This window comes from Haemaphysalis longicornis, unplaced genomic scaffold (genome assembly GCF_048455015.1).
Source record: "Haemaphysalis longicornis isolate Haplotype H1 unplaced genomic scaffold, Haemaphysalis longicornis Haplotype H1 scaffold_2, whole genome shotgun sequence".
Classification (NCBI taxonomy): Eukaryota; Metazoa; Arthropoda; class Arachnida; order Ixodida; family Ixodidae; genus Haemaphysalis; species Haemaphysalis longicornis.
In genome coordinates, this window is record NW_027526295.1 from 106,071,395 (window position 1) to 106,092,251 (window position 20,857).

At 47.0% G+C, this 20,857-nt stretch overlaps 1 protein-coding gene across 1 annotated transcript in view; it reads right to left on the reverse strand.

The window, feature by feature from the left end:
- Positions 1-4,083: 4,083 nt before the first annotated feature.
- The window catches only part of Wdr79 (Telomerase Cajal body protein 1 homolog), a 43,050-nt gene continuing 26,276 nt past the window's right edge, over positions 4,084-20,857 (reverse strand). Inside the window, exons 8-10 of the mRNA XM_077698106.1 lie at positions 17,590-17,693; positions 15,687-15,836; positions 4,084-4,407 (exon numbers count right to left, since the gene is read on the reverse strand). Coding sequence (XP_077554232.1) covers positions 4,242-4,407; positions 15,687-15,836; positions 17,590-17,693 — 420 coding nt within the window. The 3' untranslated portion in view covers positions 4,084-4,241. The remainder of the gene's footprint in view (positions 4,408-15,686; positions 15,837-17,589; positions 17,694-20,857) is intronic.

The window sequence follows — 20,857 nt, forward strand, 5'->3', positions numbered from 1 at the left end:
TTTTCGAGTCAGTCAATTAGTTCCCAACATAATTAGAGATAATTGGTAATTTTTGGAAGAACAATAGACAAAGCAGTGTTAGTCATAAAACTGTAATCTTCATATTTTCCTTAACTATGAACCCTGGTGAACGCAATAAGAGAAGTGGCTTTTCGATGCACCGCTTGTAACTAATTTTACAGCTCATTAAACGGTAGCATTTCGGCTGGCGTACCCGCAAATTTTCCCGCCGTTTTTTCGCGGGGCTACCATGGTTGCCAGACCAGGAGTGCCCTCTGTTTATTAGCTCGCATCATACATTCGCTGGTACTACAAACGTATTGGGGCTCGTATAGGCCTCCGATCTGTAGCCCGCTCTGGTTACAAACCCCTGCGCGCTCGCGGCTCGGGCCCAGGTTCGTTCTTTTTTTTTTTTTCACTTCACCCCTAGGGGAGGTACTACAAACGTATGGGGCCCGTAAAGGCAGTCCGTAAAGGGGAGGACAGTCCTGGTCTGGCAACCATGGTAGCCCCGCGAAAAAACGGCGGGAAAATTTGCGGTTACGCCAGCCCAAATGCTACCCCCTCAACTATATATAATATTGACCTTGGTGTGCACTAGTGGTAGTTCCTTTACCATATACAATTCCTTATTTTACTGTTCATTGAAGTGAAGAGACTTACATTTTTTACATTGTTAATGGTCGGCAGGAGAGGAAGCCTGTGCCAACTGATCGACTACATGCTATGCCCAGCTACCCCTACATCCAGATGGGCCATGAACAAGACCAAAGACACAGAAGGCAGGGCAGGCCCTAGACGTCTCCACAGGAAAGGAAGTCTCAAACCTCACACAGCTTCCGGAAAAAGTTCCTCATGGAAAGACAATGCAGCTGATAATTTGCTTCTGAACATAGGCTGGTCGCTCCCGATACCATGCACGCTTCGACAAGCACTGCACGCAACGAGTTGATGAGGCATCACTGCAGGGAGCACCCCTTCCCATGGATACTCTGCGGCCAACAAGAAAGCCACAGAATCGTTTTCGTGTAGCGCACTACACTACCGCGTAGTTTACCTTTGCAGCCCACATGAAGATGATGACTGTGTAGTAAAAGCACCCTGCGAGAGTGCACTTCAACCGAAATGATTGCCATGCAAGCGCCGCAATTTGCTTCAAACCTGCTAGCTTCAACACAAAAGGGTTGTCACAGTGTAGCTGCTTGTGGCGCTAACTTCCCGTCTCTTTTACGCCTACACAAGGCATCCTCGAAATGTCCCACACGAACCTACTTACGTACAGGGACATAACTCAACGTTCCCGCCTCTTCCGCAAGAACCTACCTCCCCCGCACCCTTCACTTACTCTGCCGGCAGCGCACATGTGGCGCCTCTTAGAAAACACACTTTCCCACACCGCACTCTCCTTGTGCACACTCACCCACACCAATTCACCTCCCCTCAGTGCCCCTCATGTGGCACGCTGGACTCTCTCTTCCACTCGCTCTGTGAGTGCCCGCATGACCCCTTCCCCCTTTACCCTCCCCCTCTCACTGGGAGCAGGCTCTGGGGAGCTGTGACCTCGCAATGCAAGAAACCGTCACGGACAGAGCCCTGGACGTTGCGGGGGCGCTTTGGGCCTCCGCAACCCCCCTACCCTGAACCCAATGTAAAATAAAGTGGCACTACTACTACTACTATACTCGGTGACAACTTAAGAACGACACCGGAAGTTGCTGCTGGGCCTTATCACCGTAGCCGGATGTTTCTCCGCGCGGCGCAAGTAGGGTGTTACTGGTAATATTTTGAACATGGCGTGAACCGTTCCCGTGATTTCTTGGACTTAATATGCTTATAAACGACTCCAGTGACGACAAACAAACTGCGTGAGACAAGGCAGACGATATCACGCATTCATAGCGAACCCCTTTCAAAACGCGCACGCACTGACGTCACGGGTCCGGCGCTTTGGCGGAGTGATACACTACATGAGGTGGTGCCGTTCTTGAGTTGTAACCGAGTATACTACTACTACTACTACTACTACATTTTGCTGGATCCCAGGCCACTAACAGAGTCAAGCCAATGAGGGAGCCAAGGACATGCACTCGCGACACGCATCAATTTTAGCTTCCTCTTGACATACACGAAGCAACCTTAGCCACGTGCTCTATTATCCACAACTTTTGGACCCTAGAGTTTTATGCTAATATACACTAAAGAGAAAACTGCCGTTCAGGTGCTGTGGTGCCATACATTCCACTCTTACTTGTCCTGGCTTGCAACATGGCTTCTCTTTGCTCCCGACACCAGAATCAGCAACAATGAAATTTGTATTTTTTGTCTGTCTTGCACGAAGCTTCTAAACATTTATGAAAATAAATCTTTCGATAGCTATGTTTCTGTATTGATAAAATAATGTTGGTCTTTCAACAAGAATTTTGTGATTTTTCACTGCCGCAGACAACTTCTGAACTTGTTCATGAGCCGCGCCACGTGGAACATGAAGGCATGCTACTTGAAACACGGTTTACCCAGACCCTAGTGCCAGATTGCCTTCTAGTGCATAGTCGACTAGATAGCAGGACAATCTTCTTTGTGGGCTTCTACACCACATGGAATGTTAGTTTCGTGCAACCCCCGGTGTAGGGCACACGCTGTGTGCAAGGCAGCCCTTTTCACTAAAGAAGCCACATGAATGCACACCCACAAATGAGTCGACCATCTTCGCCAAGTCCCCCATTAAAGCACCACTGCTGCCTGGCCTTTCCACTTATGTTCCACACTTAATAAATAGATGTTTCACCAGCCTGCTGTTTACGCCTACATCTACCAGGATGTAACAACATACAGTCGAATCCCGCTACAACAAAATTGACAGGATGTGCGAAAAATTTCGTTGAAGCAGGAATTCGTTGAGGCGAAATCTGCCCCAACACACCACGCAAGGGCAAGAAAAAAACCCCTGTGTATTATCCGCATCAATGACTGCATAATGCAATGTTTAGAAAAAGGAGTGACGTGCAATTACGCAGTGTTTATTCGATAACAAACGTACCAATGGTAACCTGTTTTTTTTTACCTACCCATAGAGCGCGTTATCGAGGGGGGGGGGCTAGGAAATGCAGTCGCAAAACTAATTGCTGTGCAGCAAGGCGTATCTACCGAGCTGATTACTTCCAGATAGCTGCTAGGCCATCAGAAGCCCCCCTCTCGCTTGTGACAGAAGCAGCATCCGTTATCCTGTCCTCTGACTGGGCGCGGCGGCATCCCATCGTGGCAGGCAAGCCAAGCGCGCTTGAATTTATCGTGACCACGCACTCGCGATTAAGATAGAATGACGCAAGTTCAAAACTAAACACGAAAACATAATTTCTGCTCTTGAATTTTAAGGTTGGTAGAAGGAAAACTGCAAGGGATGCTGTTACTGGATACGGATTGGCTGTAGCTCTGGCTTAGCGAAGCGGTCCCGCACCTCGTGTAAAGACAGCCAGCCACATCGTTATCACCAGAAAACAATCGTGTCCATCTACGAGTTTGCTTTTGTTTATGGGTGGTGGTGTAGGCTCACGGCGCATGTTTTTGGGGAAAATTAGCGCCCTGAGTGCATTAAAATTACCGATCGCTGGCATTATGCTTATTTTACTCTGAATTAAATGTTCAACCCCAGCCCCAGTGAGCGAAAATAAGCCATACAGATGGCGAGGCCTTTGTTGCACTGCCTTCTATGGCTAGTTAACAGGAAATTTGGAATATTTCACTGAAGCAGGAATTTTGTTGAAGTGGAGTTCGTTGTAGCGGCGTTCGACTGTTTTAGTATAACACTCTAAACATCAGACAAGGCTGAACCATTACTGAACAGAATGGCTCTGTTCACTACTGTCTGGCACCAGAAAAAAACACTCAGTGCACAAAACAACATGGCAATTCCAGCACAGAAAGGAGGTCGCTTTTACGGCATGTACTAAGATGACACATGGAATTTAACCCCTGTATAAGCGACACAGCCCACATTCAGGCACTGAAGAACAACTACTGCACATAGGAAAACAATGTCATTCTTTAAAGGTAACAGGACGACAGGCAAAACTGAAACAGTATGGCATTTATTTTACAACATTCCCGTGCAGCAAGGATGGAGAGACGATGAGAATGCCTGGTTACACAGTAACCGGAAGAAGATGAAGTAATCTTGGAAACAAACAAGGCTAACTTGACAATGAATGATAGGAACAGTAATTGCATCACACGCTAACTAACCCTCAGGCCTGCTTCGGTCTGTCATCTATCCACCAGAGCCTGAGAGAACTGTCCATCTTCACGTTGTCCTCAAGTGCGAAGAAGCTATCACTGTTGTCGTCCTCACACAGCTCGGGAAATCTCCGCTGCCCAGAAGTGGTCGCATAGATGGGAAGGCTTGGGTGGAGGCTGCGAGGCATGAAACACAAAATGTGTGAATTAAAGGAAAAAGAAAGGCATTGCAGTTTCTTTTGAAATTCAGGTCTACTCTTCACCAGTTTCTTTTCTTCTCTAAAAAAATCAAGGATAATTTCAAGTCTGCAGTCTGAAATGTGTTTAATATACAGCAATCTAAGAGGTGTAAGTTGCATTCACTACAGCTAGATTGGACTTTTAGGCATCCAAGACAATGAAGCAATAATCTTAAATCCTCACGAGGCCTTCTTTTAGTTATACAAGGTGCAGTATTTAAATCTGCCACTATTTTGCAAGGAAGCTGCGACAGTAACATGAACGTCACTTCTGCATGTAGCCCAGGCAGATGTTTCTTGCCATAAAGAACACAACTCACAAATTGATCATTCTGTTAATGTTTCTGGGCCAAACGTTATGTTGGAAAAACGAAGGCAAATATCAACAAACATTATCCGACATTAAAAAAATTCCCTACCTGGCTTCTGGTATAAATGTTTCTCCCCAAAGGTGGACCTCAAATAGATCAGCCCTGGTGTATTACATAATTTTCCCCAGCTGATGATGGGCGTACAATAATATATGAAATGCCTCTCTATTCGAGGTCACACTTTTGGTGTGTATATACAGTGTAGACAATTTATAACGAAACCGCTTATAGTGTAGGACCGGATATAACGCAGGTTTTTGTGACCACCGGTTCACCTCCCATAGAACTTAATGCGTGAGCATACCGATTAGAATGCAGTTGGCCGAAGCACATTACCGTTTATAGTGCGCTTTTCTGGCGGGACTGCTGATCGACTGGCGCAGCTGGGGCATCGTTTTAGGGTAGCAAAAGAAAAAAAAGAAAGGATGAAATCGGCCATCTGATGCAGTGCACACCCCTTGCTCTCCTCTAACTTCGACACACAATAAAAGAATGGCATCCTTTAGTTCATGCGTATGTGATAACCCCAACTGTCCTTGTTGGACGCACCTCGGAAGATAGCGACACCCATCCCCGTCCACGGGCGGCAAGTTGTTTCTATTAAGCGTGAACCGCATGGCCCGTTTTCGCACATGATTCGTGCACGTTGGCATTGCGCGTGCATTTTTTTCACACTCGTGTCGACAATTTTGCGCTCGAGGTGGCTTCTTCGCGTAGCAGTGGGAGGAGCCTGACGACTTGCACCAATGGGGAGACGTGCACCTAATGGCGGGAGATCTGAAATGCTCTGACCAGCCGGCTGGCTGCGCCAGAGATGTTTAGGCCTACCACACCACCATGGTCTTTTTTGATGGGCGCTTTCACAAGCAACGTGGTTGGCAGTTCATACTCCTCTTTTCGCCCGTATTATAAGCTCTTCTCTTGCGTGAGCATCCTCGCTTGTGCCTCGTGCGGCATTTCAACGAGCAGTTAGAAGCGGTCACTGGAGCTGCCTGCACCACTTCCAGGCCAGGGCCGACGCCACATTGCCGCCTCTTACTGCGCTGCATGCCACGCGAGTTGTAACAGGGCCAGCGTCGCTGCGCCTGCGGTGTGCACTGCATGTTTTCGCGAGAAGAAATCACTCCATGCGGTTTGCACTTTAGAACGTTGTGCAGATAAGCCACCGCTCTTTCCCTTTCCGAACAAGCGAGCCGCACGAAGCCGAAGATTTCCACCACCAGTGCACTGCGCTGATAAGCAGCCACCTTCGGCATCGTGAACACAAGGTGGGGTAAAGAAAAGAAATCCCGCTGGCGTTCTTAATCACGTTTCGCGGCATCTGTTCATAGATGCTAAAAACGCAGCCACGATCCTCCAAAACACAAACACAACGTTAAAGCCGTGCTCGCCATTTGTAAGACCGTGCTTGCAATGTGTAAGACCCTGCAGCAGTGGCTGATGTGGAAAAAAAAAAAAAAACGATATAAAACCAGGCCTTTGCTTTTAAGTGCTGTGCGTTTGAGTGATGATAAATATAGGACGACTTGAGAGGTAGGTTGCGATGTCTGTTGTTAAAATCGCGCATGTTTTGGTTATAGTGCGGTACCGCTTATAGTGCGTATTTTTGCGGCTCCCGCGACATACGTTATAAGCGGTCTACGCTGTATCTCCAGAAACCATATATGAAATTTTTGTGTGTTGTGTTAATACTGGCATTCAGTTTTTTATTATAAACAGTCACACTAAAGCCAAAAATTAAATTGCGAATTTATAAACTTTTTTCTATTAATCACAACGAAGTTATGAATTCTGTCACAAACAATGTCTTCTTTTTTTTTAAAACCCACCTGTGAAAATAAAAACAGTGCTACTGTCATAGTTCTTTTCTTTAAACTTGGTGGTGGGAATAAATCACCCTGTGCAATTTGTGCAACCACTGGCATCCTGTTGCAGTCAACAGCTTCAGCTCACCCTTTCCTGACGTCACGTCAGGTGTGCCTCAAGGTATTGTACTAGGTTTGTTACTCTTTTTAATTTACCCTGACGACTACTCTACCAACGTTTCACCTTCCATGCGACTTTTTGCAAACGACTGCGTTATCCACAAATTATTAAGCAGCCTTCATGACCATACTGCCCTTAAAAATGACTCGAACAAAACTCATCATTAGCGCGACCCAATGCAAATGGCCCATAACATATAAACTGTATTTACTCCCATAATGCTCGCACTCCCACAATGACCTTCAATCGTTGATTTTTTTTTTTTTTCTTGAAATGCTTAAATTATTTTAACATGGTTCTCGGCTTATGCCTTACAGTGGAGAATGTTTGGGTAGGGAGCACGACTAGAGAAAGGGTGCTATCCAGAGACAATGTGGTGTAGCCTGTCAGGATGGAGGACAAAGGTGACTCACGTCACATGGGACCAGTGGAGTCAAACCAGTCACGGTACAGTTCCTCGCATAATCATTGCACCCCGATATTGCTGCTAGCAGAGTTGTTGGCTTGTTCTGATCAGCGAAGGTGATAGAATAAGGCAGTTGGGCATTATCGTTTATATGTTACGCAAATTACTTGTGCTCGCAAGTGCAAGCAGCGGAGAAGCAATGGGAGCCTCTTGAATCGCTCGTTGATATTGTTTGTCTGCCGGTTGGTCCCTACAACGCCGCCTGCATCCCCCACCATTGCCATGGGGGTAATATTAGCTCTACAGCTGCCTTTAACCTGAAAGTTGGCCCATTTTCGAACACTGCAACCATGCAATCAGTAGACAAATTGATAAATTCTGAGTCCACTACTGGGAAAACCACAAGGAACTGAAGACAAGACAAGCTGGGTCTGAAGGCTGGAAACTTCCTATGCGCTGAAGTTACATGACTTGTGTTCTAGGTATATCTCTTTAGTTATTAGAAACTTGTTGCTCAATCACTACTCGCAGCGTCCTGCACAAACATGTTGGCACGACTAGGCCACTAGAACCACCTACACATGCATGCCAGAACGGCTCCATTACCACTTGAGCCTCACACGAACACCACATAAATTCAATTCGCCTGCTGTGCCATGCGCCATCATCGCACTGTGGAACGACTTCCCTGGCACCACTGGCTGTTATCGAACAATGACATGTTTCACGAATGACTGACCACTCACGTCTCATGACAATTAATTGCACAGGTTTTAATTTCATTTCACTATCACATGGCTATTTACTTTCGCTATTATTATTATTATTGTTCATAGTACTTACACTGCAGCAGTACTTGCTCACAACTGTATAGCAATGCTGTCCTTCCTCCATGCATTTCATGCCACCTTGCACACCATCTGCTGTTATGTTTTGTACGGCATCAGATACTAAGCTGTTGCTAGTAGTCAGTATTAACAATGTATATGATCCCCAACTATTGTCAACAATATTTTCAATATTGACCAATGGTGTGTATTTTTCTTTTGCTTTGATCTCCCCTTATGCAGTAAGGCTGCAAAAGCACTCAAACGTGTTCATGATGTGACATCCGTTACATGAAAATGCATCAGTACTCCCAACAACTGGAGCCACGAACACTTATTGCTACCTTTGCGTGGTGTCTGAGTACCTAACACTCGCAGTGAAAAAGTGTGCAGGGTCAACTCCTTGTCAGAAGAGCTGGGTAAAGCTGCAAAATGTGATGACCCATACATTCTTAAGGGGACACGCGGGTCGAAAAATCGCCATTTTTTCAAAATATGTCGTTTTTTTGCTTTCACTTGCATTTTAATCTTTGACTATCCCTCTTTCATGGAAAAAAAAATGGAAACGAAATACATACGAGAACATAGTGAAAATCGTGTCCGAATGACTCCCGGTGAGCCTAGAAATCACACAATCAAGCCGAATTTCGGCCGTCTTCGAGAGTTTTTGCTGCACGGCAGCGCGGCTGGCTGCCATTTCAGTCACTTGAGAGAGGTAGAAAAAGCCTTGTTCTCTCAATCAAACCACTCACCAGCTTCGTATCTCCGCGTAAAAAATAAAAAAAAAATATTTCTTCCCGCTGTTTTGAGAGCTCCCACTGGGTATTTAAATCACGTGACGCGAAATCGGGACCGCCATTGGCTCTCGCCGCTTGCGAGCTGCCATCGCCTCCGTCGTTCCGTTCACTACTTCGCGCTATCTTTTCTATTTCCTTATCGTGTGTTGTTAATCATGGATGGTGAGAAGAAGCATGACTTTCATCGCCGCAAGTCCCGGACTTCACGCCCGTACAAGGGAAAGCGGAAGCGGCGCGGCATTGCGACGATTGCGGTCAACGCCGGCACGACCGGCACGGCGAGGCCTAACGGCAACGCGCCTTCAAGCGTTGCGAGCGCGGCTCAACCAGGCGAGGCTGGTTTTATCAGTGACGCTATCAGCTTTGTAAGCGCATCGGAGAAGAAGTTTCAGCCTTTCAAGGTGGTGAGACTGTCGGCAACTGGAGTGGTGCAAGCGCAGTTACCTCCGAAGTCGACGGTCTGAGTGACCTTGTGAGCGGCCCGTGTGCGTGCGCGATGTGCGGGAAGTACGAACTCGTCGTAGTTGAGGTCGCAAACAAGCGGAAGGGCCTCGCATCGGTACTGGAACTCAATTGCAAAAACATGGAGTGCCCTGCAGGAGTGGTTTCTTCTATCTACTCGTCGCAGCACGCTGCCGCCATCGGCCGTGGAGGCCGCAACCCGGAACTCTGCAGGGGAAGTCCCCGTGATAGTTTCGCCATCAATGTGAAAGCGGTACTCGCTGCATGCGTGGTTGGCATCGGACACGATCAGCTGTGCAGGTTTTGTGCCATTCTTGGTCTACCAAAACCACTGCACCAAAAGACATTCCCCAACATTGCCAAGAAAGTTCATGCCGCGGCCACAAAAGTCGTCTCTGACAACCATGCTGAAGCAAAACAAGTAACTGTGTTACAAACTGGTCAGACTGACGTCAGTGTGATGTTTGATTGTACTTGGCAGAAACAAGGACACAAAAGCCACAACTGAGTTGGCACTGCCATTTCTCTCGACACTGGTCTCTGCCTGGATTTTGAGGTGCTGTCAAACTACTGTCAAGATTGCAGCCACCCCCAAAAGCTTGATTAGCAAGAGGAGGAAGTGTGGCAAGCCTTTCTGCCCCTGTGTGTGAAAAAAATGTCGACTACTCATCCATGGAGACAGAAGCAGCACTGCACATCTGGCACAGGACGGTATCGTACAACCTGCAGTTCACTGTAGTGAAGACGGCCACTGCTCTCACTCTGTTGTGGTTCAACAGGGGCCATACTAGCTTTGAGCAAGTTCTCCAAGAATTGGGAATCTTCCCTTCAGAAGAACTGGTTAAACTAAGCAGTGCAAGTGACCAGCGGAGGATCAGGCAGATGTCTGCCAGGCTGACTGCTGAGGCTAGGTCCCATCGCCACAGCCTGGTGAAACGGGCCTGTACCAAGGACTACACCCGCAAGAACCGTGAGGGTGCAACTTGTGCAGCAGGAACGTTCTAGTTTTAGTACCTCAATGTGGACATTTCAGACTATATCCCCACCAAGTTTCATGTTGTTTGAGCAAGAATTTCTGAATCTGCCAAAGAAATAAACTTTCAATTGCGTTTTTCTCAGTTTGTTGTTTTTGTCCGTTTTCTGAGTTTGTGCACACTTATTTTCCCACTTAAAGGAGCCATGAAGAGAAAATACAACTTCGTTTAATTTGAAAGAACTAGGATTCAGTATCTCACTCAGCTCCATTACAGCCACAAAAGATGTTTTTTTCACGAAAAAAAAGGAAGCAGTATTTAGAAACTTTCAAATTTTGCGCCACAGTGACGTGTTATGAGCAAGAATGACGTCATATGGGCCAACAATAAAACATAATTTTCAGTGCGTTAACTGCACGTTAGCGTTCGAGTGATGCGGTCAAATGCAACTAGAGGCCCCATTACAGACGTCCAGTCATGTGTCGTCGCGACAGGTCAGTTAGGCGGCCGCCAATCGCACAAACAAGGTTCCGTGACGTCATAGAAAAGTTGCGGGAAATTGGCTAGGGGGTCGCCACGGCTTCACACGTTTTCTTTAATATCTCCGTTATTTGTTCGAAGATTGCGATGATATTGGTATCATTGTTATCGGGACTAAGCAGTCTTTCTAATAAACCCCACTTGTATTTTGTCTTCATGGCTCCTTTAAGGGGGGACGAGGGTCTTAAAACTAACTTTTTTATTTATGGGTAGAAACTTATGAAAATTTGCACACAGATGTGCTTTTCTCTGTAGATTTCAAATATGCAATTATATTTGAGCTGGTGCTGTTAGTTCAAAAGTTATCACACAAAGTCTAAACCACAATTAGGTAATTTCTTACGCAGCTTTAATGAACTTTCGCATTGCATTTTGTCGCTTTTAATTACATGAATGGATAGCCAGAGAGTTCCCATAGCCGATGACATTCTTCGTTTTTCTCTAAAGTAGCGGCATCTTAAAAAAATATGTCAAGCACAAAAGATGGCAGTATTCGATATTTTGGCTCATCAAAATAACTGCAAGTCATTATTTATGCGTAGCCTAAACAGAAAAACTAAGAATGTCATCGGCTGCCTCAGGCTGTACTGAAAAAAACGGTACCAAGATTGACCTTATGAAGCAAAAAGAAGTTTCCAAAAAGCTGCGTAAGGCTGAGGGAAGTGACCAAAAAAATGAAACTGAGAAAACTGCATTTGAAGTTTGGCCATGTGTTATGAGATGAACCGTAAGTAGTGTAGCTTCAAAATTTCCCAGTAACAAAGACATGTTCTTCCCATTTTCAAATCTGTCTTTGGATTCCAAAAATGTCAACTAGAACTGGAGATACAAAAGACCAAGTAACGGACCCCATCAGGAATTTAGCAAAATTTATCGACTTCAAATCGGTTGGCATTTTGCTAGCGTTATGAAATCTGGTGGTGTCTTGCTGGCGTCGTGAAAACTGCAACAGTCCTTCGTAAAGTGCCATCGTCCATTACAGTGCACTGTGGTACCCAGAATATTGGGTACGGCAGAAGTGTGAGGGGGAAACTTGCTTTAGGTGCCCTCCTTTTTTTTGTTCTTTGGTGAGGCTATTTCATTCGCGGTTTTTATGCTGGAAGTTTGAGAGGATACAGGGGTGGGACACTGCGCAGTGCGTTCTCCGCAAATGCATCATGTTGTTGGCCCTCAAAAGAGCCTTTGGAGAAAATAAATGTAGCCGAAAGGCAAACTTTCTTGGCCTATGGCTGGAAAAAGGTCGGGCGATCCTGTGACAAAGCACTCAGTTTTTAGTTCGCAACACTGAAGTTCTGAATGGGGGGGGAGAGCTTTCACAAGTTGCAGAAAGATTGCTGTACCAGTTGATGCCGATTTACAGCTGTCCAGGGCTGTAGTCCGCAGACCTGTCTGCCTTGTGCCGCTTGGCAAGCCTCCTCTTGCTGGCGTCGTTGCTCAAAAAGGCTGTGGTCGACTTCTAGAGCCTTTTCTTGTCCTTCTCAAGGCTCCGACGAAGGAGGCAGCTGCCTGCAGTGTAGCCGAGGCCCGCCGCAATGCTCTCGTTGGTCTCTCTCCTGCCCCGATTGAAGACCGCAACAGCTTCGGCAACTGCTTGGGTGATGCTTAGCAGTGATGCGTGCTGGTTTTTGGACGCCTGAGTCCAAATGACAGAGTGCAGGCACTCACTTGCATTCTGTGTCTTGCCATCTGCACACCTCTCCAACAAGGCCTCATCACTCAGGCGATCAAAGATGGGCTCCAGTGCGGCTCGAACAGAGTCCGGCAAAGGGTCTTTGTGTGGAGGGGGCTCCTCCCCGTTGGCGACAGCACGGTTGTACTTGCACCACGAGCTGGGACCATCAGGGCACAAGCTGTGGTCGGGAGCACCATCTGTGGAGGCCATGTGGCGAAGTGTGGCTTGCACCGCCTTCTGCATTGCCGGCACGTCATGAGCATGGCTGCGGAGGGCATACCCATAGTAGCTAGAGATTTTTCTGATTTTTTGGTCCGTTAGCTTTCCTCGGCCCCCAAGCGTTACACCCTGGGCCTTCTTTTGTTCACGTACACTTCGCAGGGCAGTGTGCATACGCTTGCACACATGGTTGATGCAGTCCTTTTTTTCTATGGGAATAAACCCATAGACACTTTCTTCCTTCAAGCCGTGCATGGTGCGGCTATCTCCATCGGACATCACGGTAGTGTACCGCAGCCCATTCTTGGAGAGCGAGCGCTTGAACATTATCAGGGCTGCCTCTACCTCCATGCGTCCTGCACCACAGTCAATGTTTCGCTGGCACTCGTGCTCTGCCAGCCAATCTTCGTAGCCCTCATCTGAAGCTTTGGGTCCGATGGCGCAACCTAAGCAAAAGTTAGAGAGGACTACATGATCAATCACCAAGCCGGTGTACACTTCAATGATGCAGCCCACTCCAATGTGTGACGACCGTCCCCTTGTCATCCACGTGCCATCAAACATCACATCTATGTTGTTTGGCGGCTGACCAAGGTCCGAGTACAAGTCCTTGACGGCACGCACACTATCAGCTTCAGAGGCTGCTGCAGTGTCCTCGCAAACCTGAACCACTTTCCTCAAGTGCGCTTGGAATGTCTTGTGGTGCAGGCCTCTGTGGGACAAGTTCATACCAGCACAAAAATCCGACAGAGCAGTCACCCCCTTCCCGATGCTTTGAATACTTTTCAAAGCCCTCATATTCACTTCAAAAGGAGTGATATTGCCAGATCCTTCGGTCCTTGGTGAGGAAAAACGTTCCACACGGTGTTCACAAACCGAGCACGTCACCTCGAGCTTCACGGCGAGGCCGTACTGCCGGTCAGCCTTCCTCAAATCCGGCGCCGCCAGCCCGCACTTGCCGCACCTGACGTGCGCAAAAAGGTCCTTCAGCATTGCAAAATCCACTAGGACAAAATCTATGCCTGATTCTTCCTCTGACTGCGCCAAATCCACTTCAAGGAGGTCGAATTTCCGCTGCGTTGCTGACTTCGTCTCCATACCGCGCTTGACCTCGTCCGCGTGTTCCGTACGCGCGGCGATCTCCTCCGCCGTGTAATACCTCGTGTCAAGCCGGCAAGACGTGCTTGGACCAGGTATGGATTCAGGAGGTGGCTGGTCAGGCGATGGGGCAGGCGAGGCAATACGAGGCGGCGAACGATTCTCATCCGGCGGAGTCGAGCGGTCCGAAGTCACACCACGCGACTTTGGGATAGGCGGACGACGCTTTCGCTTCCCGTACGCATGACGGGTCGTCTTCTTCAAACGTACGTCTCCTGGCATCAGTCACGAAAGTACGCGATGGAAGACTTAGAAGAAACTGTAAAAAGCTCTAGCAAAACTGCTCTAAGCGAGCGCTGCGCCAGAAGAGCGGACTCCGTCAGACGCGCGTAGCAGACGCCATGATGGCGACCGCCATGACAGCAGTCGCGCCGACCAATGGGAGGGGTCGTACGGCGAACTCAAACCGCGCGTGCCCGCTCTAGGCGCCTTCGGTAAACTGGCAAGCGCGGTCGTTCTACTCAAGCGACGCCATTTTGAGATATCGCAAATTGCGCACAAAGAAACAAGCTTCAAAACAAGACCAAGATGGCGGCGATCGGTCGGCTGCTTCGCCCGCGGGGCGCGCGGGAATTTCAAGCAACTTTTGCCCGATTCGGGGCATTTCGTGGCCCCCGAGGCGTTTCAAAACATGATTTTAGAGTATTTCCCGATGGAATTTCGCGTTGATATTTTGGAGGCAGGTGCTTGAAGGCACAATAATTCCAAAAATTGGATTTTCTCAAAATCGATATTTTGGCCATTTTTGACCATTCTAAGACCCGCGTCCCCCCTTAAAGTTGTTGTATCACGATGAAATTTTGCACAGATGTTCATTATAACACGTAGAGTGCACAAATCTTGTTCATTATGCAATTTGTGTCCTTAGATATTTCTGACTGTCATAAAACAAAAATAAACAGAACAAGAAAAGGCACACTACCAGTCAATTTTTTTTCGTGGTGAGGAAAATGAATATGAGGCTTTTTCAGGTAGATTTGTGCACTCTGCAGTTCATAAGGAACCACCTAGGCTATTTTAAAAGTTTCAGGAAAAATTTTTACTATAAAAAAAAGTGTGCACAAAAAAGCCATTTTTCTGCAAGTCATGCTGCGTAACATTTTATCCGGAGCAGCTATTCGAAATCTGATTGCATATATGACCAGAGGAGCTCAATCTTTACAAGCTATGAAATTTCAGCCTCCTAACTTCATTATTTAAAAAAAAGTTGTTTCGAGGAGCATGTCCCCTTAAATGTGCACAGCCTCCCCCCCCCTTACCCTCCCCCCCTCAATTCGGTCGTCACTAATAACAGAATAGAGACTGCTCTCCTTTGACTAGAGCATGCCCTGCTGCTGCCTCTCACTGTCCCTACAAGGTCACACCTTCAGCTCTTTCTGCTTTCTCAATTTAGTAAGCTGCGGGATGACTTCCACTCGCCCTAATGAGCAGGATCTTGATCCCACTCATAATTTTGCACATTTACAGCGGCAAAGAGCAGGCCATCCCGCAGCTGATGAGTAGAGGCTCATGGTGGTAACGGTGGCAGTGAGCAAGCATCACGACATACATTTCTCCGTCACACTGGTATGTATGGAGAAATTTTGTCCGAAAGAAAGTCTTCTTGCCGAAACACTACGCTGGCACCAGACCGAGGCCGCTACAGTCTCCGAAGTTTTGTCTTCTGTTTGCTTACTCACTTCAAAGTTTCATCATGAAAGCATCAAAAGGCTCAAGGCCCTGAAGCAATGTGAAGTCCCCCCCCCCCCCCCTTACCTTTTTTTTGTATGCTTGCCTACTTGTCAAGCATACTGTGGTCTCCTCACCTCACACCATTGACGCAGTCATCGTGAGCCTTGAAGAAGAGTCCCGGCTTCTTGAGGGGCTCGCTGTCCTCGAGCTCCAAGGGCTCCACTCTGAGATCCCACACCGTCACAATGCCATTGCTGTTTCCCGTCACCAGGTAGTTCCCACACCTGCAAAGTTAAGGGGGAAGAACGTTGCACCGTCACACCCAATGACCAACCAGGATGACTAAAGACTAAAATGCACTCGGGGGTTTCATGAAACAAGCCGCTCACAACTAGAGCCAAACACCACGCAAAAGAACACCGAAGGCCTAATTTTGACCCAAACACCACCACAAAAAGGGAAAAAGGACCTTACGGGGGCTTTAGTTCCAGCTTTGGTGCTGTCTCTCAACAAGAGCAGCAAAATGGTTTATTTGGATGAACTCAAGGCGTACCATTGTTCACAACCAAGAGCAGTATTTACGATGGCCAATGACATAAATTGATAGGACCCCAAAGCCGACTACAGTTAAACCTGAATGCATCAAGGTTCTTTCTAACGAACTCCTGGATTTAAATTTTTTTCACTGCCTCGCCCAGTGACACCTCCACACAAGCACGTGTATTTACGACATCCATGTTATGAAGGTGGCGTGGTGTTGACCTTGATGTAACAAATTTTCAACCGTGATCCTTAATTACCTTCAGTTGCAGCTTAGTACAAATTCGTGAGCACGAGACGCAAGTTTTGCAAGAAGTAAATAAAGGAAGCACGCGATTGCGAGAGGACCGCATGCAATCGCAGCAGGGAGGAAAGAGAAGGTTAGAAGAGGCCCTGATGTCACGTATTGTGAACGCACTGCTGCCATGTCGGGGCTTGCAGTGGGCCAGTACCCTGTCTACCCTTTCCCACTCTCCGCTGCTGCTCCTGTTCAAAGAGCATCTTGCCAATCAGCCGTACCCGCCTTCTCCGCCGCTGATTTCCCTCGCACCCAAAGCTCGGCTGGCGTGCCGTAAAAGAACTGTCTTTCCCCCCTATGCTATCAAGATGCTTGCTGCGTCCCGGCAGGAAGTCACAGCGCAGACGATCGCACATTGCTTCGTCAAAGTCAAGATTCACGAGGTTGTTAAAGGTGACCTGTGCGCAGAGGAGCCTTCGGACCTAGTGGATGTGACCAAAGTGTGAGACGAACTATGCATGAATGGTGGTGTGCCCGGCTTGGAATTTTGTCACGCTGACAAAGATGCCTTGGCAACAGAAGAAATATCAGATGCGGTGCTCGTAGAAAGCTTTCAAGATCGTGCTGACGGTGACGGCTCAACAGTTGGATGCGCCACTGGTGTCGTTACGTTGGCGCACAGGATGATGGCGAACCCGTTAGGGACTCAGTGCCCTTGGAGTGCCATGCAAGTCCTCACTTCTACAGAAGTGCCAGCAAGCAAATATCACCCAGTTTCTTTTTTTTGTTAAGGTGTCTGAGAGGCACAACTGCCTCAATTTATGCCCCTTGCATTTCAGTTTTATCCTCGTGTGATTTGTGCCCGTATTCAGACAAAAACTGCATGTAACAAAAACCTGGATTTAACAAAAAATTGCGAACTTTTTTCAACTTCGTTGCATGTAGGTACATCCTCCGCTTCATTATGCCTTTTCCCTTCCTCGCATTCCTGCACCTGCCTTCCCACCAAAGTTGGAGGAACGGGTTCACCCCTAGCTCAAGCAAATGTTGAATTACAAGCTGGAGAGGTCACAAAAGCAATGGGAGAGCAGGTCGGGCACAGTGTCTGTGTACGATCAGTCACTGTGGCCAGGTGTGCCTTTTTGTTCCACTTCTGCCGACTTTAGCAAGCTCCCATGGACTACAAAACCACCAGCCTGAACAGAGCGTGACTCGATGTGGCAACCCCACCATCCATGCACTCCGAGCCCGGTCCTCACCGGGAGAGGTCAAAGTACATGCGCTGGTGGGTGGTGACGACCCTCTTCATGCAGTACAGCACCTTGCCCAAGTTGCGCAGGTCCCAGCACAGGATCTCGGCATCCTGCAACAGGGCAAACAGGCGGTCACAATGTGCAGTACATTTACCACCTTGCATCACGCATGCACCCTACCACATTACAATTTCCAATATTGTGGACTTTTAAAAGCCTGCAAGCCACACCAAAAACCTACTTTATTTTATAACGGCTGCCATGCTACTTGATTGAAATGGACAATGGTTTCAACCAAGTCGTGGCACACACCCTCCACACATGTGGGCAACAACGTGCATTAAGTTAAGCGATTTTTACTTCTTTAAACTTAGGTCCACCTTTAAGGGGGGACGTGGCTTTCAAAATCAACTTTTTTATTTCTTTGTGGATTTTGATGAAAATTGGCGCAGCAACTGGAAATGCTTCTGTGATAACACCATAAAAATTTGAAGTTAATATTTTGATAACTTTTTTATGTATGAAATTTTCTTTCTGTTCCGCTTGTACCGAGCTTGAGCGGCTTATAAAACACGATAGAAAACTTGTTCGAAGTGCTTTGCATTCCCAAATGAATGGACGAGGTCGTGACAGTTTTAGATTTTTTTTTTACAACACAATGTTTTTTAGTTTTCATTTTTTTTAGGTTAATGTGCAACAGGCATGTCAACTGTGAACGATTATTTGAATAAAAAAATCACAAAAAACAAATCTGGAAAACTAAAAGTGTCACGACCTGAACAGTTCATCAAGGAATGTAATGCAAGAAACGGAATCAAAATAGACCCAGCGGTCACGAAGAAATCCCTGGGACAAGCGACACAGGTGGCAAAAAAAACTGTTTTGAGAAAACGGCTTCCGAAGTTGCAACATAGGTTTCACATATCAAAAGTCGTCACGGTTGTAGCCTTTCATGTCCTTTTGAACATAGGGCTTCTGGAAGGCCTTGCCTTGAAATTGGAGTGCCTTTTCAGCCTTTCTCTTTCCAGAAAACATCATTTTCAGCTCCTCCGTGAAGAGTACATACCCCCCTTTGCAAACCAAACGGAGGGGAGATGGGTTTCAATGGGCTTTCAATGCAAAGTAGGTTAGTTGGTTGGCTGTATCGCACTGGACAACCTCCTTTTGCAGTGTTGTCACCATGGCAACAAGTTAAGCATTTTTTTAACTTAAATTTGAACATTTTTGGCTTTTTTTTCATGTTTTATCTTGCCTGGCACAGCAACTTAGTACTCATAGTGCAGGTGTTCATTGCCAAAAGTTTGCATACCACAAGGTTGAAAATGAGCTACGTTGAAGCTTGGTAGAGTATTCTGCATAACTCCCAACTTCAATGCAGGAGCATATTTTTTTTTTTACTACTTTTGACATTCAAGGCATCCAATATTTCTCGCAGCACAGCTAGTATGCCCTGAGCAATGGTATCAATAATTTCCCTAAAAAAATCACTGTTAAATGCTGCCACAGTAACGTACATTTTTAACGCAGAGAGCATATTTTTATTCCTATATTACTAACTCAAACCTGTTTGCATGAAAATTACAAGTGCACGGGAAACGTTGCGCAAGAAAGGCGATATGGCTCGCGCGCATCGCAGCGCACGCTTACTGCGACATATCGAGCTTTGATTATACCTGATATGGCTGATCAGGTCGCTTTTAAGATTAAAACTAACGTCGCAGGCATTAATTACAACTACTGGCGTTCAATCGTAACCGGTTGCCCAGTCATGTGATGCTCCAATGCGCGTCGGCTATGCCGTGCGCGCCGCAGCATTTGACGCGTCGACCGTTTCTTTCTCAAGGCTAGCGAGCCCACAGTCAAAACACAGCAATAACTAAGCGTGTAAACATCGCAAATCCGACTAAAAGTTCACTTCACGAACCGATATCGCAAGCGCGCACACCGCGTCACCCTCCGGGGTCTGGCGACGGTAGAGTCACGCGCACCACGAAGCGTTCGATGACCTCCGCCTTTCGAGCCACACAACTTCCCGTAATCTGGCTCGTTATCTCTGGCATTCCCATCGCGATAACGTCCGTGTTGAATACCACAGATTGAACAGAAACTCGGCCGAGCGAAGCGGCGAAAATGAACTCAATCCGCTCGCTACGCAGCTCAGGCGGCCGCCATCTTGCGTTGCGCCCGCGACATCCAATCAGGAGGGTCGTCGTTCTGCGCCCCGACCGGAGGACCAATAGCGCTTCAGCATCTATTTCTAGCTTCGTTTGTGCGTCGTTTCTTTTCTGCCGTTTGTGCGTTTGCGAATGAACGAAGATAAAAGAGACGAGCGGAACCGGAAAGACGATCGCTCGGCCGATCTAACCATATCAAAATGGCCGCGCCCGGTGGCACCGTTGCGGAGATAGAGCGCTCCGAAAATTGCCGTTTTTTCGCCCTTTTGCGCTGATAGTTTGTCACCGCACCTGACAAAAGTATTTTTTTATGCCACTTTGCGACGCTTTTCAGCGTAAAAACTTTGCAGACGCACAGAATAGGAAACATAGAAGTTGGTTTCAAAAAAACGATGTTTTGGTCATTTTTCCGAAGTTGAAAGCCGCGTCCCCCCTTAAGTGGTTCGGACCTGACCATATTAGGCATTTGGTTATGCTGAGCGAAACACATTTCTTGACAAGCTGATTCATGTCGTGATTTGAAAATAGGATATATAAAAATGACACACGAAATGCCCCAGGATAAACGCAAACTCACAACTGCATAATTTTACCGAGAAATCCCCCTGAAATACTCTTGCACACCCACAGAAACATATTTTAAACAATAGATAAAATTAGCAACACAGTATAAGCAATGACTGTCCAAAAATGGTGTCCATTTCCAAAAATGTACGGGAAGAATTCAATCACACAGGCGCTTGCGTGTGTAAAATACGCCTCCGTTAATATATGGGTGATAGCGCATGGGTCATGTGCAGTGTAACTGTTTTTTGTTTCTTCTTTCTAAAAGGACACAGCGCCATTTTACAAGGGTGCGGCAAACGTACAGGTATGCACGCATCTTGTCACTTCTTACCCGTTTTGGGTAGTAAACTTTTATCCTTTAAATAACCATCATGCCACCTTCAAAAAGCACCCTTTGACGTTCGTGAAACGGCAGACGACTGAACTTATCAATAAGAAAAGGGCAATGTGTCGAAGCAATGGTGACAACACGTTTCACACTCAAATGGTGACAACGGCGAAGGTGTTTCTGCAACTGCAACGGCTGCTGATTA